Source organism: Cricetulus griseus (genome assembly GCF_003668045.3).
Source record: "Cricetulus griseus strain 17A/GY chromosome 1 unlocalized genomic scaffold, alternate assembly CriGri-PICRH-1.0 chr1_0, whole genome shotgun sequence".
In the NCBI taxonomy this organism is placed as follows: Eukaryota; Metazoa; Chordata; class Mammalia; order Rodentia; family Cricetidae; genus Cricetulus; species Cricetulus griseus.
The window spans coordinates 228,867,517-228,883,846 of record NW_023276806.1 but is presented as its reverse complement, the minus strand read 5'-3'; the positions used below and the strand labels follow the sequence as shown (position 1 = coordinate 228,883,846).

The following is a 16,330-nucleotide window of genomic DNA, read 5'->3' as shown; positions in this document are numbered from 1 at the left end:
CCGGGGCTGAAAGAAAGGCAAGAATGTCAGCTCAGCGAACTCACCTGGCTCCGCCTCGGGCACGCCCAGAACCCTGGGCCGCCACCCAGCAGCTAAGCAGGTCCAAACTCCAGGGCCTCTTGACTATCCAGCGTTTCCCAGTGGCAGGCAGGTGACCTACCTCTCTACTCCTGTCGCCTTCTGTCCCTGGGGTGGGGAGCATTGTATTGCACCATGAGGTCACTTGGAAATGGGGTTTCCTGGAACCGCTTGGCCACAGAGGGGTGGGACCGTTGGGGAGGAGTGGTTTCCTGTCACGTTGAGAAGGTGAGGGCCATAAATTTCGGGGCTAGGAGGCCTGTGGTGGCATCAAAGTCCAGCCTGTGGTGTTGGGACTGACTTCGAACTGCAGGCCGACATGCACGTTCCTCTGCTCGTCCCTTCCTTTTCTCGTCTGCCTTTCAGGGCAGTGCGAGCTTTCCTGGACTCCTAACGCCCACGCGGAGCATCACCTGAAGCCTGGGTGATACTGGATTTCAATTTTTTGGTTTTGTTTAGCTTTGATTTTTAATAAAAAAAGGCGTGTGTGTGTGTGTGTGTGTGTGTGTGTGTGTGTGTGTGGTGTGTGTGTGTGTGTGTGTGTGTGTGTGTTGGTGTGTATGTGTGTGTGTGTGTGTGTGTGTCTGTGTGTGTGTGTGTGTGTGTGTGTTGTGTGTGTGTTGGGGTGTGTGTATGTGTGTGTGTGTGTGTTGGGGTGTATGTGTGTGTGTGTGTGTGTGTGTGTGTGTGTGTTGGGGTGTATGTGTGCCATCCTCTTGGATGGACCCCCTGAAGTTCAACTTGCAGGCAGTTGTGAGTTTAGTCCCATTCTACTTCAAAGTACAACGACTACTATTAATGACTGACCCAGCTTTCCAGTCGTTCAATTTAAATTTTTTTTAAAAAAATTCTTTTCCTTTTTTATTTTTAATTCTTATGTGCATGATTGTTTTGTTTTGCCTTTATGTTTACGCACCACTGTGTGCAGTGCCTAAAGGTCCAGAAGAGGGTGATGTAGCCCCTGGAACGGGAGTTACACATGGTTCTGAGCCTCCATGTGGAGGCTGAGAACCCAGCCTGAATCCTCTGCAAGAACAGCAAATTCTTAACCCCTGAGCTCCGGCAATATGCATTCAGCCCCTGAGCAATTACTCCAGAACTACATCTAATTTAATAATAACCTATTGGGACAAATGTGGACATGGAGATACATGCTGAAAGGTTAAAAAGGACTTCTAAAGGTCAGAGAGTTTGACAACCACAAGGCTGGGACAATGGAGTGTTTGGATTCCAGCCCTGTGCTCTTCCCCCAGCTGAGACAAAGATCAAGCCTCCAGGGTCCCTAGGCACTCACCTGCCCTGTGGACAAAGCCAGGCCCTTCCGCTCACCAGCCCCTTACATTCCACCTACTTTGTATGCTCCAAGCCCCCTTCCTGCCCTACCTACAGCAATTCACACCTTGAGCAGTAGTGTATGGTCAACCCTGACTGAGGTGTGCTGTATATAAAAGACTTCACATAAATGCAGAGAAATGTGAAATAGCTCTAGCTGACTCTATGCTGACTGTGTTTAGATAATATTTTGGGAACAATCGGACCAGCTTAAATATACTATTAATATCTATTTTATCTTTCTTTTCATTTTTATACATATTTCCTCAAATATGAGAAACATCCAAACTTATTGATGCTGTGATGGAATATTAGCTCGAATACCTTTGTGCTTTTCAGCTTCTAATAGTAGACCACCTGCTCTCTTTGCATAAATACAACATATCTCTCTTCAGAATAAGAAATTCCCCCACACAACCACACTGTCATTAAGGAATTTGACCTGGGCTACTATAGTGCCTCATCAGGTAATTCACCTGCTGTTGAGCTGAGGGCCTGAGCCCTCTCCCCAGGACCCACATGGTTGATGGAGAGAACCAACTCCACAAAACTGTCCTTTAACTTCCATATTCATGCCAGGATACCAGCACCGCTGCCCGCCCCCCATACATACACAAATAATAACCAGATAACTTGAAGAAAAAATTAGCCATCTATTAGTGAGTTTACTGTCAATATTCAAAACACCCAGATGTCCCAAAAACATCCCTTTATAATTCTGCTCCATTGTGGCTCCAGCTTATAATGGCAACTAGAAAATTTTAGGTTACACACACGCAATATGTGTCTTTCACTGAATTTTCTTTCTTTTTCTTTTTCTCATGGCACATTTCATGTAGCTCACTCAGGCTGGCCTCTAAGATACTATGTAAGCTGGGGGCTGGTCTTGAACTCCTGACTCTACCATCTCTCTCTATACCAAGTGCTGAGATCACAGGCATGTACTGCCAAGCCTGGTTGTACTTTCTGTTTCTGATAGACTGCATTGCTTGAAAGACTCATAGCTTTGACTTGCAGATAGACCACAATCACTTGTGCTCTTTTTGTTCACCTTGGATGAAGTGAGGTAACCTGGTGGAGCTTGCAAAATGGAGATACAGACGGCAGGATGTGATAGAGCAGGGTGAAATAAATAAACCATTTAAAGTGCTTCTATCACTGGGAGATGTGTAGCCGTGGATTAAAAAAAATGCTGGCCGTGACTCTATTTTTCCTCCCCCACGAATTTTTTCCAGCCCCCTTTACAAGCCTGTCATAGGCCTATAGAGGCATCGCCGCAGTTGCTTGTGTTGTGCACACCCCAGCTCAAGAGCCTTATCTGTCCTGTCCACTGACTGTCAGGCCTCGTGCTGGCTGATACGGCCAATCTCCCTGGAGACAGGTGGTTGTGTTGCAGAGCTGGGGTGGCAGCAGTCAGGCTCCTCCCTGCCTCCAAAGAAAGATCTCTTTTAACAGTGGACTGCTGAGAGACTGAACACTCATCTTTCTGTGAGCAGCTCCAGGCAGGCATAAAGGGACGGTGAACCCTGAGGCCACGGGACCTGGTCCAGAGAGTAACTTCAGCCTCTCTGGATGATGCTGTGAGCTCCTGGGCCTTCCTCTTCTTCTACTTCTTCATCTCTGCTGTTGGCAGGAGTGTGTGTCTGCTCCTGGGAGAGCAGGCCAAGGTGCCTCTGGTGCTAGAGATGCAATTGGGCCTCTTGTTCAAGAGTGTGTGACCATGTCTGTGCCCCAGCATGGTGTGCCTGTGGAGTTTACTCTTCCCACCAAGCAGAGATGGTGACTTCCGGGAAGCAGAAGACCCAGTGTGATTGACATGGCCTCAGCTCCTTCTGTGACTAGCCTGGCAGATGAAGTCAACTGCCCCATTTGCCAAGGCACCCTAAGGGAGCCAGTCACCATTGACTGCGGCCACAACTTCTGTCGTGGCTGTCTCACTCGCTACTGTGAGATCCCAGGCCCAGAATTGGAGTCCCTTAGCTGCCCGCTCTGCAAAGAGCCTTTCCGCCCGGGGAGCTTCCGGCCCAACTGGCAGCTGGCCAACGTAGTAGAGAACATCGAACGCCTTCAGCTGGCATCCACGCAAGGTCCGGAGGTGGAGGATGCCTGTCCCGAACACAGGGAGAAAGTCTACTTCTTCTGCGAAGAGGATGAGGCACAGTTGTGTGTGGTGTGCCGTGAAGCCGGGCAGCATAGGACTCACACTGTGCGCTTCCTGGAAGATGCAGCAGGTCCCTACAGGGTAGGAGAAGATCCCTGCAGGGTAGGAAAGGGCACTGGGTGACCCTTGTGGGAGCTGGATTGGACCAAGGGAAATAGAAAGGTGTTGTCAATTCTGGGGTGGAAGGGGTATCCTGACTCCAAATTCTTTCTCCTTACCTTGATCACCCAGGCAAGAGACTCAAGCACAGAAAAGCACAAGGTTATGATTAAGAGCAAGTTCTATGCTGTTTCCTTGTGACCCATAAATAGCAGGAGCTCAGTAAATCCTTTCTGAACGAATGAGTCATCAAGTGTGTGTGTGTGTGTGTGTGTGTGTGTGTGTGTGTGTGTGTGCGTGCGTGCGTGCGCGCGCGCGCGCGCGTGCGCGCGCCCTGTATCAGTTTAAGTGTGTCTGAGGTTTGCATTTCAGGGAATGCCCATGTTTGTATGTTTACAAGAGTGAATGTCTTCTGTGTGGAGGGCTGGTCTGAGTGTGATGTATTTGAAACATGCTTGTAACTAAATGTTCCTGGTGTGAATAAGCTAGTTGGGGGAACACATTTGGTTTTCATTAAATGAGTATATTGCTGGTTTTAGTTGCTTTTATACTGTGTTTTGATATAAGCAGGTGTGTATATATGTATGATGTAGCATTTATTAATGATCTTTTGATAGTGAAATTTTTCTATGTATTCTGTTTTTATTTTTATTTTTTTAAAGACAGGTCTTAGTGGAGCATTGCCTCAGACTAATTATACAGCCTAGGATGACCTTGAATTTCTGAGTCTCCTGCCTTTACCCCCTTGAATGCTGGGATTATAGGGATGTGCTACCATACATGATTTATGAAGTGTTAGGGACTGAACCCAGGGTTTCTTACATGCTAACCAAGCACTTTAATAACTGAGCTACAACCCCAGGTTTTCTATCAGTGTTCTCAAACACACATGTGGGTATCTATGTGTTTGGTTGTTCCTAATTCTCTTCTAGAACAATTTATAAAATAGTGCATCAATTATTTTTGTGTGAAATTCCTTCTCATATCGAATCATTTCTAGATTATTGGTTCTAGCAAAAAAAAGAAGATGTTATTTGAATCTATTTCCTTTGTATGACATGATTTCAGTTTCAGCAAAGAACATGCAGCACTCAGGTCATAGGTAATACTTGCCACATGCAAAAGAAGGTAGTTGTTTAACCTGAAGAAGGGCTCAAAGGGTAAGCAAAGTCATGACCTTTGATGGCTCATGAGAAGGGGGTAAACTCTGGTCAACGTCTCTGGAGCATAAAGCAAGAGGAACAAGCATCAAGGCCAGGCCTGGTGGTGCTGAGGCAGGAGGATCCTGAGTTTGAGGTAAGTCTGGGCTACATGAAATCCTGCCTCAAAATCAGAATAAGGAAGAAGACTCTGAGTCTCTCAAGGTGCCAGGGTTCGCATTTATCTCCAGGGCATTTCATGTCCAGAGATTGAAGAGAGTGATGTCCCTTTGTAGTTACTTTCTCCATCTTAATATTTTATGCTCCTTCTCCCCAGGAACAAATACAAAACTGTCTTATGTGTCTAAGGAAAGAGAGAACGGAGATTCAAGAAATCCAGTCAAGAGAAAACAAAAGGATACAGGTGCTCCTGGTAGGTCTCCACCTCCCCAGGCCCAGCCCTTGCTCCAGAGTCTGGGGCCACCGAACAGACAGATACTTGAAGGTGTTATGACTCTGACGTTAACTCTTCCATCTTGAGCAACTCTCTAGCTTTAGCTTACTTGCCTGTAGAATGGAGATTAAGATTCATCTCCTTACTGAATCACTTACTGCAGGAATTAGTGTAATCCTGCCTCTAACACCTTAATGGTGTGTACACAATGTGTGCTTCCTGCCTGGCAAGATGCCAGGCATCTCTGGTGTCTCGGGGCCCCTTTCAGAAGCCACAGTAATGGCAATGGGGCCATGTCGGGCCTCATGAGAAATGGGGTGGCAGGCAGAAAGAATACCAGCTGCAGCTCCACATCCATATGGGGGTCAAGCAACAAGTGGGAGTGGGGGGCTGTGATTTTGTCACCAAACCTTGGGAGGTGTGGGTATAGATCAAGAGGCAAGTGGAAATGTGTAAGGGAAAGGAAGGGGAGAGGAGGATTGTGGGTGGGGGATGGGATTCTGCTGTGGGGAGAGGAAAACGTCCTTCTTGGGTCTCACTTCCTTCTCAGACTCAGGTGGCCACCAAGAGACAACAGGTGATTTCCCAGTTCGCACATCTGAGTCAGTTCCTAGAGGAACAACAGAGTGTCCTTTTAGCTCAGCTGGAGAGGTTGGATGGGGACATCCTGAAGCAACAGGAGGAGTTTGATTCCCTGGCCACAGGGGAGATCTGCCGGTTCAGCACCCTGATCGAGGAGCTGGAGGAGAAGAACAAGCGGCCAGCGAGGGGCCTCCTGACGGTGAGACCCGGCCTGCCCTCACCCCCGGGGGTCTCTGGAATCACTTCCTTTACATACCTGGCTCTGCATCCAAGATAGGTTGTGGAACACAGGACCGGGGGTGGGGGTGGGGGTGGGTGCTACATTCTAGTCTGTGCCTCACCAAGAATTCCCTGGTCATGGTACTCTCTGGCCTTGGTCTTCTTTCCTGGCATCCATAGAATGGGAAGAAGTGAGGATCCAACAGTAAAATAAGGTAGAAGTTGCTATTGAAAATTACCAAGTACTGTGCAGACAACTGCCAGGTGCTGTTTCCAAAGCAAAATTTTCATAACTTGAATGTCCCCTCCACTGGCCAGGAAGTTCTCCCTTTACTGAATTGCCTCCTTGAACTAGAGGAGAGTTACTGGGGTTCCAGCAACAGGATTTACAGGGATGCACTGGGTACTGGGAAATAAGAGACCTTGGTGTAGGACTTGCATATTTTTGCCTGTTGCTAGAAGTTGGTCATATCACCAACTCTGTCCATGAAGCAAAGGAGTTGGGTGCTGGATTTTGGTCCCCATGGATCTGGGGCTAGGAATATGGCATTTGTTTTTGTTTTTGTTTTTGTTTTTGTGTGTGTGTATAACAAAAGTAGAAGAGAAAAGCCAGAAACTGAATCAATCTCTCTCTCTCTCTCTCTCTCTCTCTCTCTCTCTCTCTCTCTCTCTCTCTCTCTTTCTCCCTCCCTCCCTCCCTCCTCCCTCCCTCCCTCCCTCCCTCCCTCCCAGGATATCAGAAGCACTCTAATAAGGTCAGTGATACAATGCCTATTTCTTCTTTTCACGTAGATAGCCACCCGCGGTCCACCCACCTAGTTATTGCTGTGCAAATAAACCACACTCTTACATGAAGGGCACACAGTCATGTGTAAATCTATGCTTGCCCTAATGTGTTCTCATGCACTGCTGTTGATCTACCCACTTGTGTAGCAGTAGGGTCTGTCTGAGAGGATGGGAAGTTGCTGCTCCAGGCCTTGTTAGAAGAAGATAGCAGCCTGGAGACATCATTTTTAAAACAGAATAATTCTAGGGGCCAGAGAGATGGCTCAGTGGTTAAGAGCTGTTGTAAAGACCCTGGGCTCAGTTCCCAGAACCCATATAGCATTTCACACACACATCTCTAGTTACAGTGGATCCTATGCCCTCTTCTGGTCTCCATGGACACTGCATGCATGTGTCACACTACATACATGCAAAAATTAAGTATTTTTCCCCATACTGCCATTTCTGTGCCCCTAGGTGTGAAACTAGAAAGTGCAGGAAACCCGAGGCTATATCCCCAGAGCTGGGCCAGAGGATCCGGGACTTCACCCAACAGGCCATCCCTCTGCAGCAGGAGATGAAGACATTTCTGGGTAAGAGGACTGCCCCCCCCAACTCCAAACCTCCACAGCATGCTGCTGTACACACAGTCTTGGAAATGACCTCCTGATTCTACTACCAAATGGCTATGTATTTTAGCATGGCTTATCTCCTTTAATGCCTTAACTTTCTTACTTGCCAAATCCAATAAAAATCTCTCAGGATGACCTGACAGTGAAGAGAAATAAAAATAGTGAAGATTTGGGGTTTGGGGACTAACCTGTTGAATCTGACCAGTTGACATGAAATAGTGAAAAAGATAATGGTTAACAGCATCCATCACTCTTCGTCATCAAAGGGTCTCGGTAGCATGTGCAATGCATTGTGTTTCGATGTTTAACTGTGTCAATTAGTGACAGTATTTAACCAACTGCAGAAGCTGAATCTCCCCTGCTTTCCTTCTGCTTTTTTTTTTACTACTGAGAGTTGGACTCAGGGTGTGTGTTTGGTAGGCAAGTGCTCTACCACTGACCTACATCCCCAGCCTTTCCCCTATTGCTTTTTATCAGTCTGACTGACTAAACTGAGCCACCATTATAGGAACCAAGCCCCAGTCCTTTCCCAGAAGGAGTTGTAATGACAGCCAGCCAGGAAAGTTAGAGGTGTAAGTTGTGGCTTTGGGCTCTCCATGAACTGTGACATCATGAACAATGCCACCTATTTCTAAATGTCACACCCACAAAAACATGTCCCTGGGAGGACATTCCTGAAAGTCTGCTTCCGGCAAGTCCTCCCATGGACTAGACAGTAGAGGAAATTCTAATCAAAGGTTGACTTTTGGCCGGCCCAAACGTTATTTCCAAGTAGAAGAAGAAGGAAGTGAACCCACTGATCTTTTCCTTAAGTAGATGTGAAGACAGAGAGGTAGGCAAGGCACACACAGTCCCTGTCTGCCCAGGAGCAGAGTAGTAGGCTTCTCCCTGGGCCGGGAGCATTAGTAACGCGAGAGCTTGTGAGCGTGTGTTATCTTCAGCCCTGTCCCAGAGTGTCCGGATTTGAAATGAGAGTGGGTGCCCTAAGAGGTTTGGGTGCAAGCCCAGGCTTACAAGCACTGGTCTAGAGGATTCCAATGTCCATTCTTCTCTCTGTTGCTTCCCTCTTCCGAGCCTCCATTTCCTCATCACCGAGTGCGCTGCAGCTTTGGGATTAATGAAATCTCATCTTGTTGTTATTTCCTCCTTACAGAAAAACTCTGCTTTGAGTTGGACTATGAGCCAGGTGAGCAGCCCACATTAGCATGGGGAGAATAGGGAAGCTTCTGGATCCTGCACTGTGCACCAAAATACTTAAATAAACATTCACATGACTCTCTCTCTCTCTCTTTCTTTCTCTGTCTCTCCCCCCTCTCTCTCACACATACACCCCTCTCTCACTCCCCTCTCTCACACACACACCCCCCTCTCTCTCTCATACACCCCTCTCTTTCACACACACACACCTCTCTCTCACACACACACACCTCTCTCTCTCTCACACACACACACACCTCTCTCTCTCTCATACACCCCTCTCTCTCACACACACACACACCTCTCTCTCACACACACACACTTCTCTCTCTCTCTCACACACACACACCTCTCTCTCACACACACACACTTCTCTCTCTCTCTCTCACACACACACACCTCTCTCTCTCTCACACACACACACCTCTCTCTCACACACACACACTTCTCTCTCTCATACACACCTCTCTCTCGCACACACACACACCTCTCTCTCTCACACACACACACCTCTCTCTCACACACACACACTTCTCTCTCTCTCTCTCACACACACACACCTCTCTCTCACACACATATACACCTCTCTCTCTCACACACACACACCTCTCTCTCTCACACACACACACTTCTCTCTCTCTCACACACACACACACCTCTCTCTCTCTCACACACACACACCTCTCTCTCTCACACACACACACCTCTCTCTCTCACACATATATACCTCACACACACACACACACACATACACACCTCTCACACACATACACACATCTCTCTCACACACACACATACACACCTCTCTCACACACACACACCTCTCTCTTTCACACACACACCTCTCTCTCTCTCTCTCACACACACACATCTCTCTCACACACACACACATACACACCTCTCTCACACACACACATACACACCTCTCTCTCACACACACCTCTCTCTCTCACACACACACACCCTCTCTCTCTCTCACACACACACACCTCTCTCTCTCTCTCTCACACACACATACACAGCTCTCACACACACACCTCTCTCTCTCTCACACACACACACACACCTCTCTCTCTCTCTCACACACACACACCCCTCTCTCTCACACACACACATACACACCTCTCTCTCTCTCTCTCTCACACACACACACATCTCTCACACACACCTCTCTTTCTCACAAACATATACACATCTCTCACCCCCCTCTCTCACACACACACAACCGGTGTACATAAGCATACATGCACACTCATATCCATAGATTCCACATTCAACCCTGGATAGAAAAACACTGCTTTGTATTGAATGTGGTAAGATTTCCCCCCTTGTCATTACTCCTTAAGTACTGTAGTATAACAACCATCCCTATAGCATTTACATTGTATTATGTAACATGAGCAACCTAGAGATGATCTGAAGTGCTTGGGAGGGTATGTGTAGTGTATGTATAAATAACACGCCAGTCTACATAAAGGACTTGGGCTTCGGTGAAGTTTAGTATGCAAGGGGGTTGTGGAAACAATACCTCACAGATGCCGAGGTATGACTGTATAAGGCCCCTAGGAGAGACATGAAGCGAGGACAGGCACATACATATTCCTGATAAATCTGGTCTCTAGATCAGCACATCTACAGTGGGCAGAATGATTTTAAAAAATGAATATGGCCTATCTAAATGAGGGGAGTTTTATCTGTTTTGGGTCATATTCTCAGAATTGTCAGAAACCTCTATTCCCTCTCAGATGTTAGTCTTTAAATTATAGAAACAGAGCCACTTACAAGAGAGACAAGAACGAACAGAAAGAATCCCTTTAATGCTATTAGTTCCCCATTGGCCAGTCAAAGACCCAGGAGGGTTGTGGAACTGTTGGGAGGAGCTCCCTAACCTGTGGATAAGTCTGCATATATAGGTTTTCTCTATCTAGAATTTTTGTTTGCTTTTGTTTTTGAGGCAGGGTCTCACTGCCCTGGCACTCACTATGTAGACCAGGCTGGCCTCGGACTCACAGAGATCCGTCTGTGTCTGCCTCCCGAGTGCTGGGATCGAAAGCATGCACCACCATGCCCAACTCCCTTCAGTTTAGAAATATTAAACACAGTAATACATAGGGAGAATTGGGGGCTCTAAAAAGTGGCAGTCAGAGTCCAACAGTTTAGAATGATTGGAGACTACATAACCCCAGGGTGAAGAGGAAGCGAAAGTTGTACAAATGAGTCATGGTGTCCTCAGCCAAAACAGGGAAGAAACTCTAGCCTGGGATCCAAAGGAGGAAAATGTCTGAAGGAGAGACTGTGCATGGAGATTGTGTGAGGAAGGCTGTGTGGGAGGGGCTGAGTATGTGGGAGGGAGCCTTGTGAGAGGAGGCGGCTGTATGGGGGCATACTATGCTTGAGGAAGGTGTGTGTGAGGATGGTACATATGAGAAGACGCAGGCTGTGTGTAAAAATGATTGTGTGTGTGGGGGGGGGCGTGTTCATGAGTGAGGAGGCTGTGCGTGAGAGAGTCTGTGTATCGGGTGACTGTGTGTGAAGGTCGCCGTGTCTGCAGGGGGCTGTATGTGAAAGGATGTGGGGAAGAGGCTGTGTGCGAGGAAACTGTTTGGGAGGGAAGGCTATGCGCGGGGGCTATGTATGAGAACGGCTGTGTATGATGTTGGACTTGTGTGGGGGAGGCGGTGTAGGGGGGTTTGCGTGTGAGAGTGACTAGGCATGATGGCGGTTGGGTGAGAAGGATGCTTACTTAAAGGGATACTGTATATGAGAAAGGCTGTGTGTGAAGAAATCCTGTGTGGGAGGGAAAGTGTATGTGAGAGAGGATGTGTGTGAAGGGTACTTGTATGAGGGGGTACTGTGTGTGTGTGTGTGTGTGTGTGTGTGTGTGTGCGTGTGCGCGTGCGCACGCCAGTGTGAAGAAAACTGTGTGTGAGGGAGGCTAGTTGTAATGGTAGCTGTGCGTGAGTGTCAGTGTGTGAGGAAGCTGTCAAATGGCCATGTATACGGTACCTGTGTGTGAGTGTGCCTTGTGTGAAGAGGCTGTGTGTGGAGGAAACTGTGTGCAAAGGTATGAGCAAGGCTGTGTGCAAGAGAGGCTGTGTAGGAGGCTATTGGGGGGGCTGTATGTGAGGGAAGCTGTTTGTGAGGGCATCCATGCGTGGGGAGGCTGTGAAGAGAAAGCTGTGTGTGAGGGTAGCACGTGTGAAGCGTGTAGTGTGTGAAGCGACACCGCTGCATAGAAGCCGCGTGAGGCTGGCTTTGTGTGAGGGACAGAGTGTGTGAGAGGAGGCTGTGTGAAGGTGGCTACATGCAGGGCTGCCTGTGTATAGGAGACTGTCTGTGAGGGGAGGCTGTGAGACTGGCTCTGTGTGAGGGAGGTCGGATCTAAAGGAGGCTGTGTATGAGAGGAGACTCTGTGAAGGGGAGAGGGGTGTGCATGCAGATGTATGGTTGGCTGTGTGAGTGAGGCCAGTATGAGGCTGGCTGTATACGAGGGAGGTTGTGTGTGTGTGGGGGGGGGGTGGAGAGAAAGTGTGAGAGAGTGTTTGTGAGGAGGATATGTGTGAAAGTGGCTGTGTGTCAGTGTCGGTGTGCCCCTGTACAAAGAAGATGTACCTGAGGGTAAGCTCTGGAGCTAGGAGGACATGTGCAACGACGGGGAGAGGGGTATGTATGAGGAGGCTGTTTGTAAGGGTGCCCATGTGTGGGAGGCAAGTCCTGTGTCAGGGATCCCCTGTTTTTCACCAATGGGAGACTCACCATGAGCTGCACCGTGAGCTAGAGGGTGGCAGACCAGCGAGGGCGGCATGCTCTTTGTGACTGACTTTTCTTGCTCTAATGTCTATAATGCATTCCCTTGACATTTTTTTTAGGATGCAGACATTTTGTCTGTAGGTCTAACCAGTTCCTTGGCGATGCCAGTGCTCTGGTTTAAACACATAGATGGTTTAACACTAGCAGGCAGGAAGTTTGCTTTTAGGCCATCCTGGTAAAAACATAGCCCATCTGCCGACGTACCTGTTCCTTGTTTTATTCCACAGCCCAGATTGCTCTAGACCCCCAGACCTCCCACCCCAAGCTCCTCCTGTCTGAAGATCACCGCAGGGCTCGGTTCTCCTACAAGTGGCAGAATTCACCGGATACTCCCCAGCGTTTCGACCGAGCCACCTGTGTCCTGGCTCAACGTGGCTTTACAGGAGGGAGGCACACTTGGGTGGTGAATGTAGACTTGGCCCACGGGGGCAGCTGCACTGTAGGTGTGGCGAGAGAGGACGTGCAGAGGAAAGGAGAACTGCGGCTGAGGCCAGAGGAAGGGACATGGGCGGTGAGACTGGCTTGGGGCTTTGTCTCAGCCCTGGGTTCCTTCCCCACAAGGCTGGCCCTAGAGCAGCAACCCCGGAAGGTGCAGGTGTCTCTTGACTATGAGGTAGGCTGGGTGACCTTTGTCAATGCTGTCACCCAGGAGCATATCTATACCTTCACTGCCTCCTTCACTCGGGAGATCTTTCCCTTGTTTGGACTCTGGGGCAGAGGGTCTAGCTTCTCCCTGAGCTGTCAAGAAGGTGCAGTTTCCCTCCTCTGAGTATGAGACTAGAACCAAGCACCCTGGGGAGTTGACTCTTGGCTGGGTCACCGGGCACAAAAAAATGACTTTTTTAGACAATTGGGATGGCATGTGTCAGTAAGGGACAAGGTGGTAGGACCTTTAGTCTTGTCATTGTCCAAGGCTTTCCCCAGTGCCCATCTGATGGTCAGGGTATCTGGGACCATTATCACCAATGGGCACAGACACAGATATACAGACAGTGATGGATTGTAAGCCTGAAGACCTGGGTTCTGGAAGAAGTCCTGTAATCAACCCACTGCCTGACTTCAAGCAAAACACTTTACCTCTTCGTTTTGTTTTTTTCCAAAAATATTATTTAATTTATTCACATCTTCAAGAAACATTTTGGCGGAGTGGATACGATCAAAGCACACTGTACACATGAGTGAACTTCTGAGAGAGTAAATAAAGACATTATTTGATAGAGGAGCATCTTCTTTCTTCTGCCATCAAGTGCCATTCACCCAGCATAGCTTCTCACCATGTCATCTCACAAGACTTTCAGGACCAGTGTGTGCCTTCCCTTCTGCCACCTCCATGCCAACCGACATCAGCAAGTGGGCTGAGCTGCTGAACCCGCAGGAGGTAAATGAGTGGCCCCAGCATCAAGAGGGGGTGGATGAGCTGGACAAAGTGTTGATACCCACCCACCTAGGCCCATTGCATTTCATGGGATGGCCTTGACCCAGGGAAACTCTATACCTTAGTCCTCACAGACCCAGATGGTCCCAATACAGGGAGTGGCACTGTTTTCTAGTGGTCAACATGACAATGACATCAACAGTGGCACTGTCCTTTTGGATTATTCAGGCTCTGACCCTGCCAGTGGCACTGGCCTACTACTGCTAGATCTGACTGGTGTACCAATCAGGACAAGCCACCAAAGAGTGACAAGCCCATCTTCAGCAATAGGTCTGAAGATCACAGTGGCAAGTCCAAGGTGGCAGTCTTCCACAAGAAGGATCCCCCGAGATCCCCTGTGGCTAGCATATCTTAGCAACCACAATGGGATGACTAGGTGTGCAAGCTGTACGAGTAGCAGTCTGGGAAGTAGGGGTGCTGTGGAGGCCAGTGGTCCTGGAGGCCCCTCACAATATTGTCAAGTTGTGCACAGCGTGCTATTTCTCCTCCTTTCCGACCTCGTCATGGAGAGAACAAAGGGCTAGTGCTATCTATAACTGGTTTAACAAAGAGAAATTCTGAGTCCAGAGCCAGTGCATCTTTGGAGATGTGTTTTTAGGGTCTTGCCCCAGTGAGACCAGTGTGAGCAAAACTCACTGGGGTTGCTAGATGTGTTACCAGATGGTTCAACATCAAATTAAAATAAAAACCATTGGATTCAATTTTTTTTTTTTTAAAAAAAAAGGACTTTCAGGATTGAGTGATTCCTGGCAAGAAACAAAAGCAAAATTGTCTGCCTTAGTAGCTACTTTTCTATTGCAATGATAAGACACAAGCTTCAGAGTCTATGACCATCATGGTAGAGAGCATGCAGCAGCCAGACAGGCACAATCCTGGAACGGTAGGTGAGAGATTATATTTTGATTCACAAGCACGAGATGGAGAGAGCTACCTGGGAATGGTGTGGGCTTTGTCAAACCTCAAAACCCACACACCTCCTTCAGCAAGGTGCCACTTCCTAATCCTTCCCAAACAGCTCCACCAGCTGGCAGAAAGTTTTTATTTTAACCTCTGGAGTTTTGGTCATGTTTAATTGGGGGAACTTGCTTGCTTTTATCTGTTCCACAATGGCTAGTTGATTGATTCTGTAATGAAATACGTGGAACATTACAAAAGGGGAAAAAAGAAACATTCCTTTTTTTTCCTGTGCTAGCTGTGAACAAATCATGGTAGCCATTGGCAATTTGAAAAGAAGATGAAGTAGTGCTGGGAAGACAGTGAAGTAAAGACAAAACCTCCACACCATGTGGTGGCTGTCTGATTGGGATCTGCCTAGGCATTGTAGATGCTTAGAGGAGGGGATGTGGCTGTGTCTTCAGGGAGAATATGATACCAGGATGGTCTTTTAAAAGATGCACTTGGGGGGCTGGAGAGATGGCTCAGAGGTTAAGAGCACTGACTGCTCTTCCAGAGGTTCTGAGTTCAATTCCCAGCAACCACATGGTGGCTTACAACCATCCGTTATGAGATCTGGTGCCCTCTTCTGGTGTGCAGATATACATGGAAGCAGAATGTTGTATACATAATAAATACATAAAATCTTAAAAAAAAAAAAGATACACTTGGTGAGAGAGAAAAGGAGGAAGACAGGGGGACAGGGAAAGCTGGCTCACCTGGTGTTTGACCTCCACACCCTGGACGCTGGGTCATCTCCGCACCCTCTGGACAGACGTGTACCATCCTCATCCAATCCCACCCACTGCCTTCTCCTGGTGGTGTCAGTTTGAGGTGAAGGTCAGCCAGGGAGATACTGTTTTGTTGGAAGACATTGCTGGCTGGTCAGAGGTCGTGCCCCGCCCTCATGGCCTAGCGGCTTATCTCAATACGCTCAGCAACATGGAGCTCTCTTCCTTCATCAGAACTTCCTGCCTCTACCTGCCCTTGTCTGGAGGACACTCCTGGGCCTGGAGGACTGACCTTATCTAAAAAACTGTCTCTAAAACCAGGATACCCAATTTGTCTTTAGCCTGACCCCTGGCATAGATCCCTGCTGAGAAGGCTTGCTATAGGGGCTCTGCTATAGGACCCTACTGCCACATACCAAGTTGCTTAGGAACTTGACACTCAATGCAAATTAGGGTTTGTCTCCAGGCTCCCCAATCCTATATATTCTTTATACTCTGAAATAAAATTGCGCTGATTCACCAAAATCTGTCTCCTGGAGGGCTGTCTGCATTCGTGCTCATGGGCCAAGCACAAAGCTTTCTGGTGGGCAACAGGCCAAGAGAGAAAGAGGGCCCCCAGAGTGGTTATGGTCATAAACCATAATCTAAGGACTACACTCCCTGGGGACTTCCCCTGGGGAAGCTGTCTTCCTGATCAGTTGGTTACCAGGTGAAATTAAAAAGGAGATGGTGGAAGAGAATTAGTCACAAATAACTCAGTTGT

At 48.1% G+C, this 16,330-nt stretch overlaps 1 protein-coding gene and 1 pseudogene across 1 annotated transcript; both read left to right on the top strand.

Moving 5' to 3' along the window:
• The first annotated feature begins 752 nt into the window (after nt 1-752).
• Trim10 (tripartite motif containing 10) lies at nt 753-13,800 on the top strand. The gene is made up of 7 exons (XM_027388590.2): nt 753-3,652; nt 5,147-5,242; nt 5,814-6,044; nt 6,797-6,819; nt 7,307-7,422; nt 8,615-8,647; nt 12,696-13,800. Exons 1-7 carry the CDS (start codon nt 3,227-3,229, stop codon nt 13,235-13,237), a joined length of 1,467 nt encoding a protein of 488 aa, XP_027244391.1. The 5' UTR covers nt 753-3,226; the 3' UTR covers nt 13,238-13,800.
• LOC113832460 lies at nt 13,786-15,349 on the top strand (annotated as a pseudogene).
• The last annotated feature ends 981 nt before the right edge of the window (nt 15,350-16,330 follow it).

Excerpts from the sequence above, each read along its gene's own strand:
- Trim10 (XM_027388590.2), top strand. The coding sequence starts at position 3,227 with ATGGCCTCAGCTCCTTCTGTGACTAGCCTGGCAGATGAAGTCAACTGC. Across the intron at positions 3,653-5,146 it reads ATGCAGCAGGTCCCTACAGG|GAACAAATACAAAACTGTCT; the intron begins GTAGGAGAAGAT and ends CCTTCTCCCCAG. Across the intron at positions 6,820-7,306 it reads ATCAGAAGCACTCTAATAAG|GTGTGAAACTAGAAAGTGCA; the intron begins GTCAGTGATACA and ends CTGTGCCCCTAG.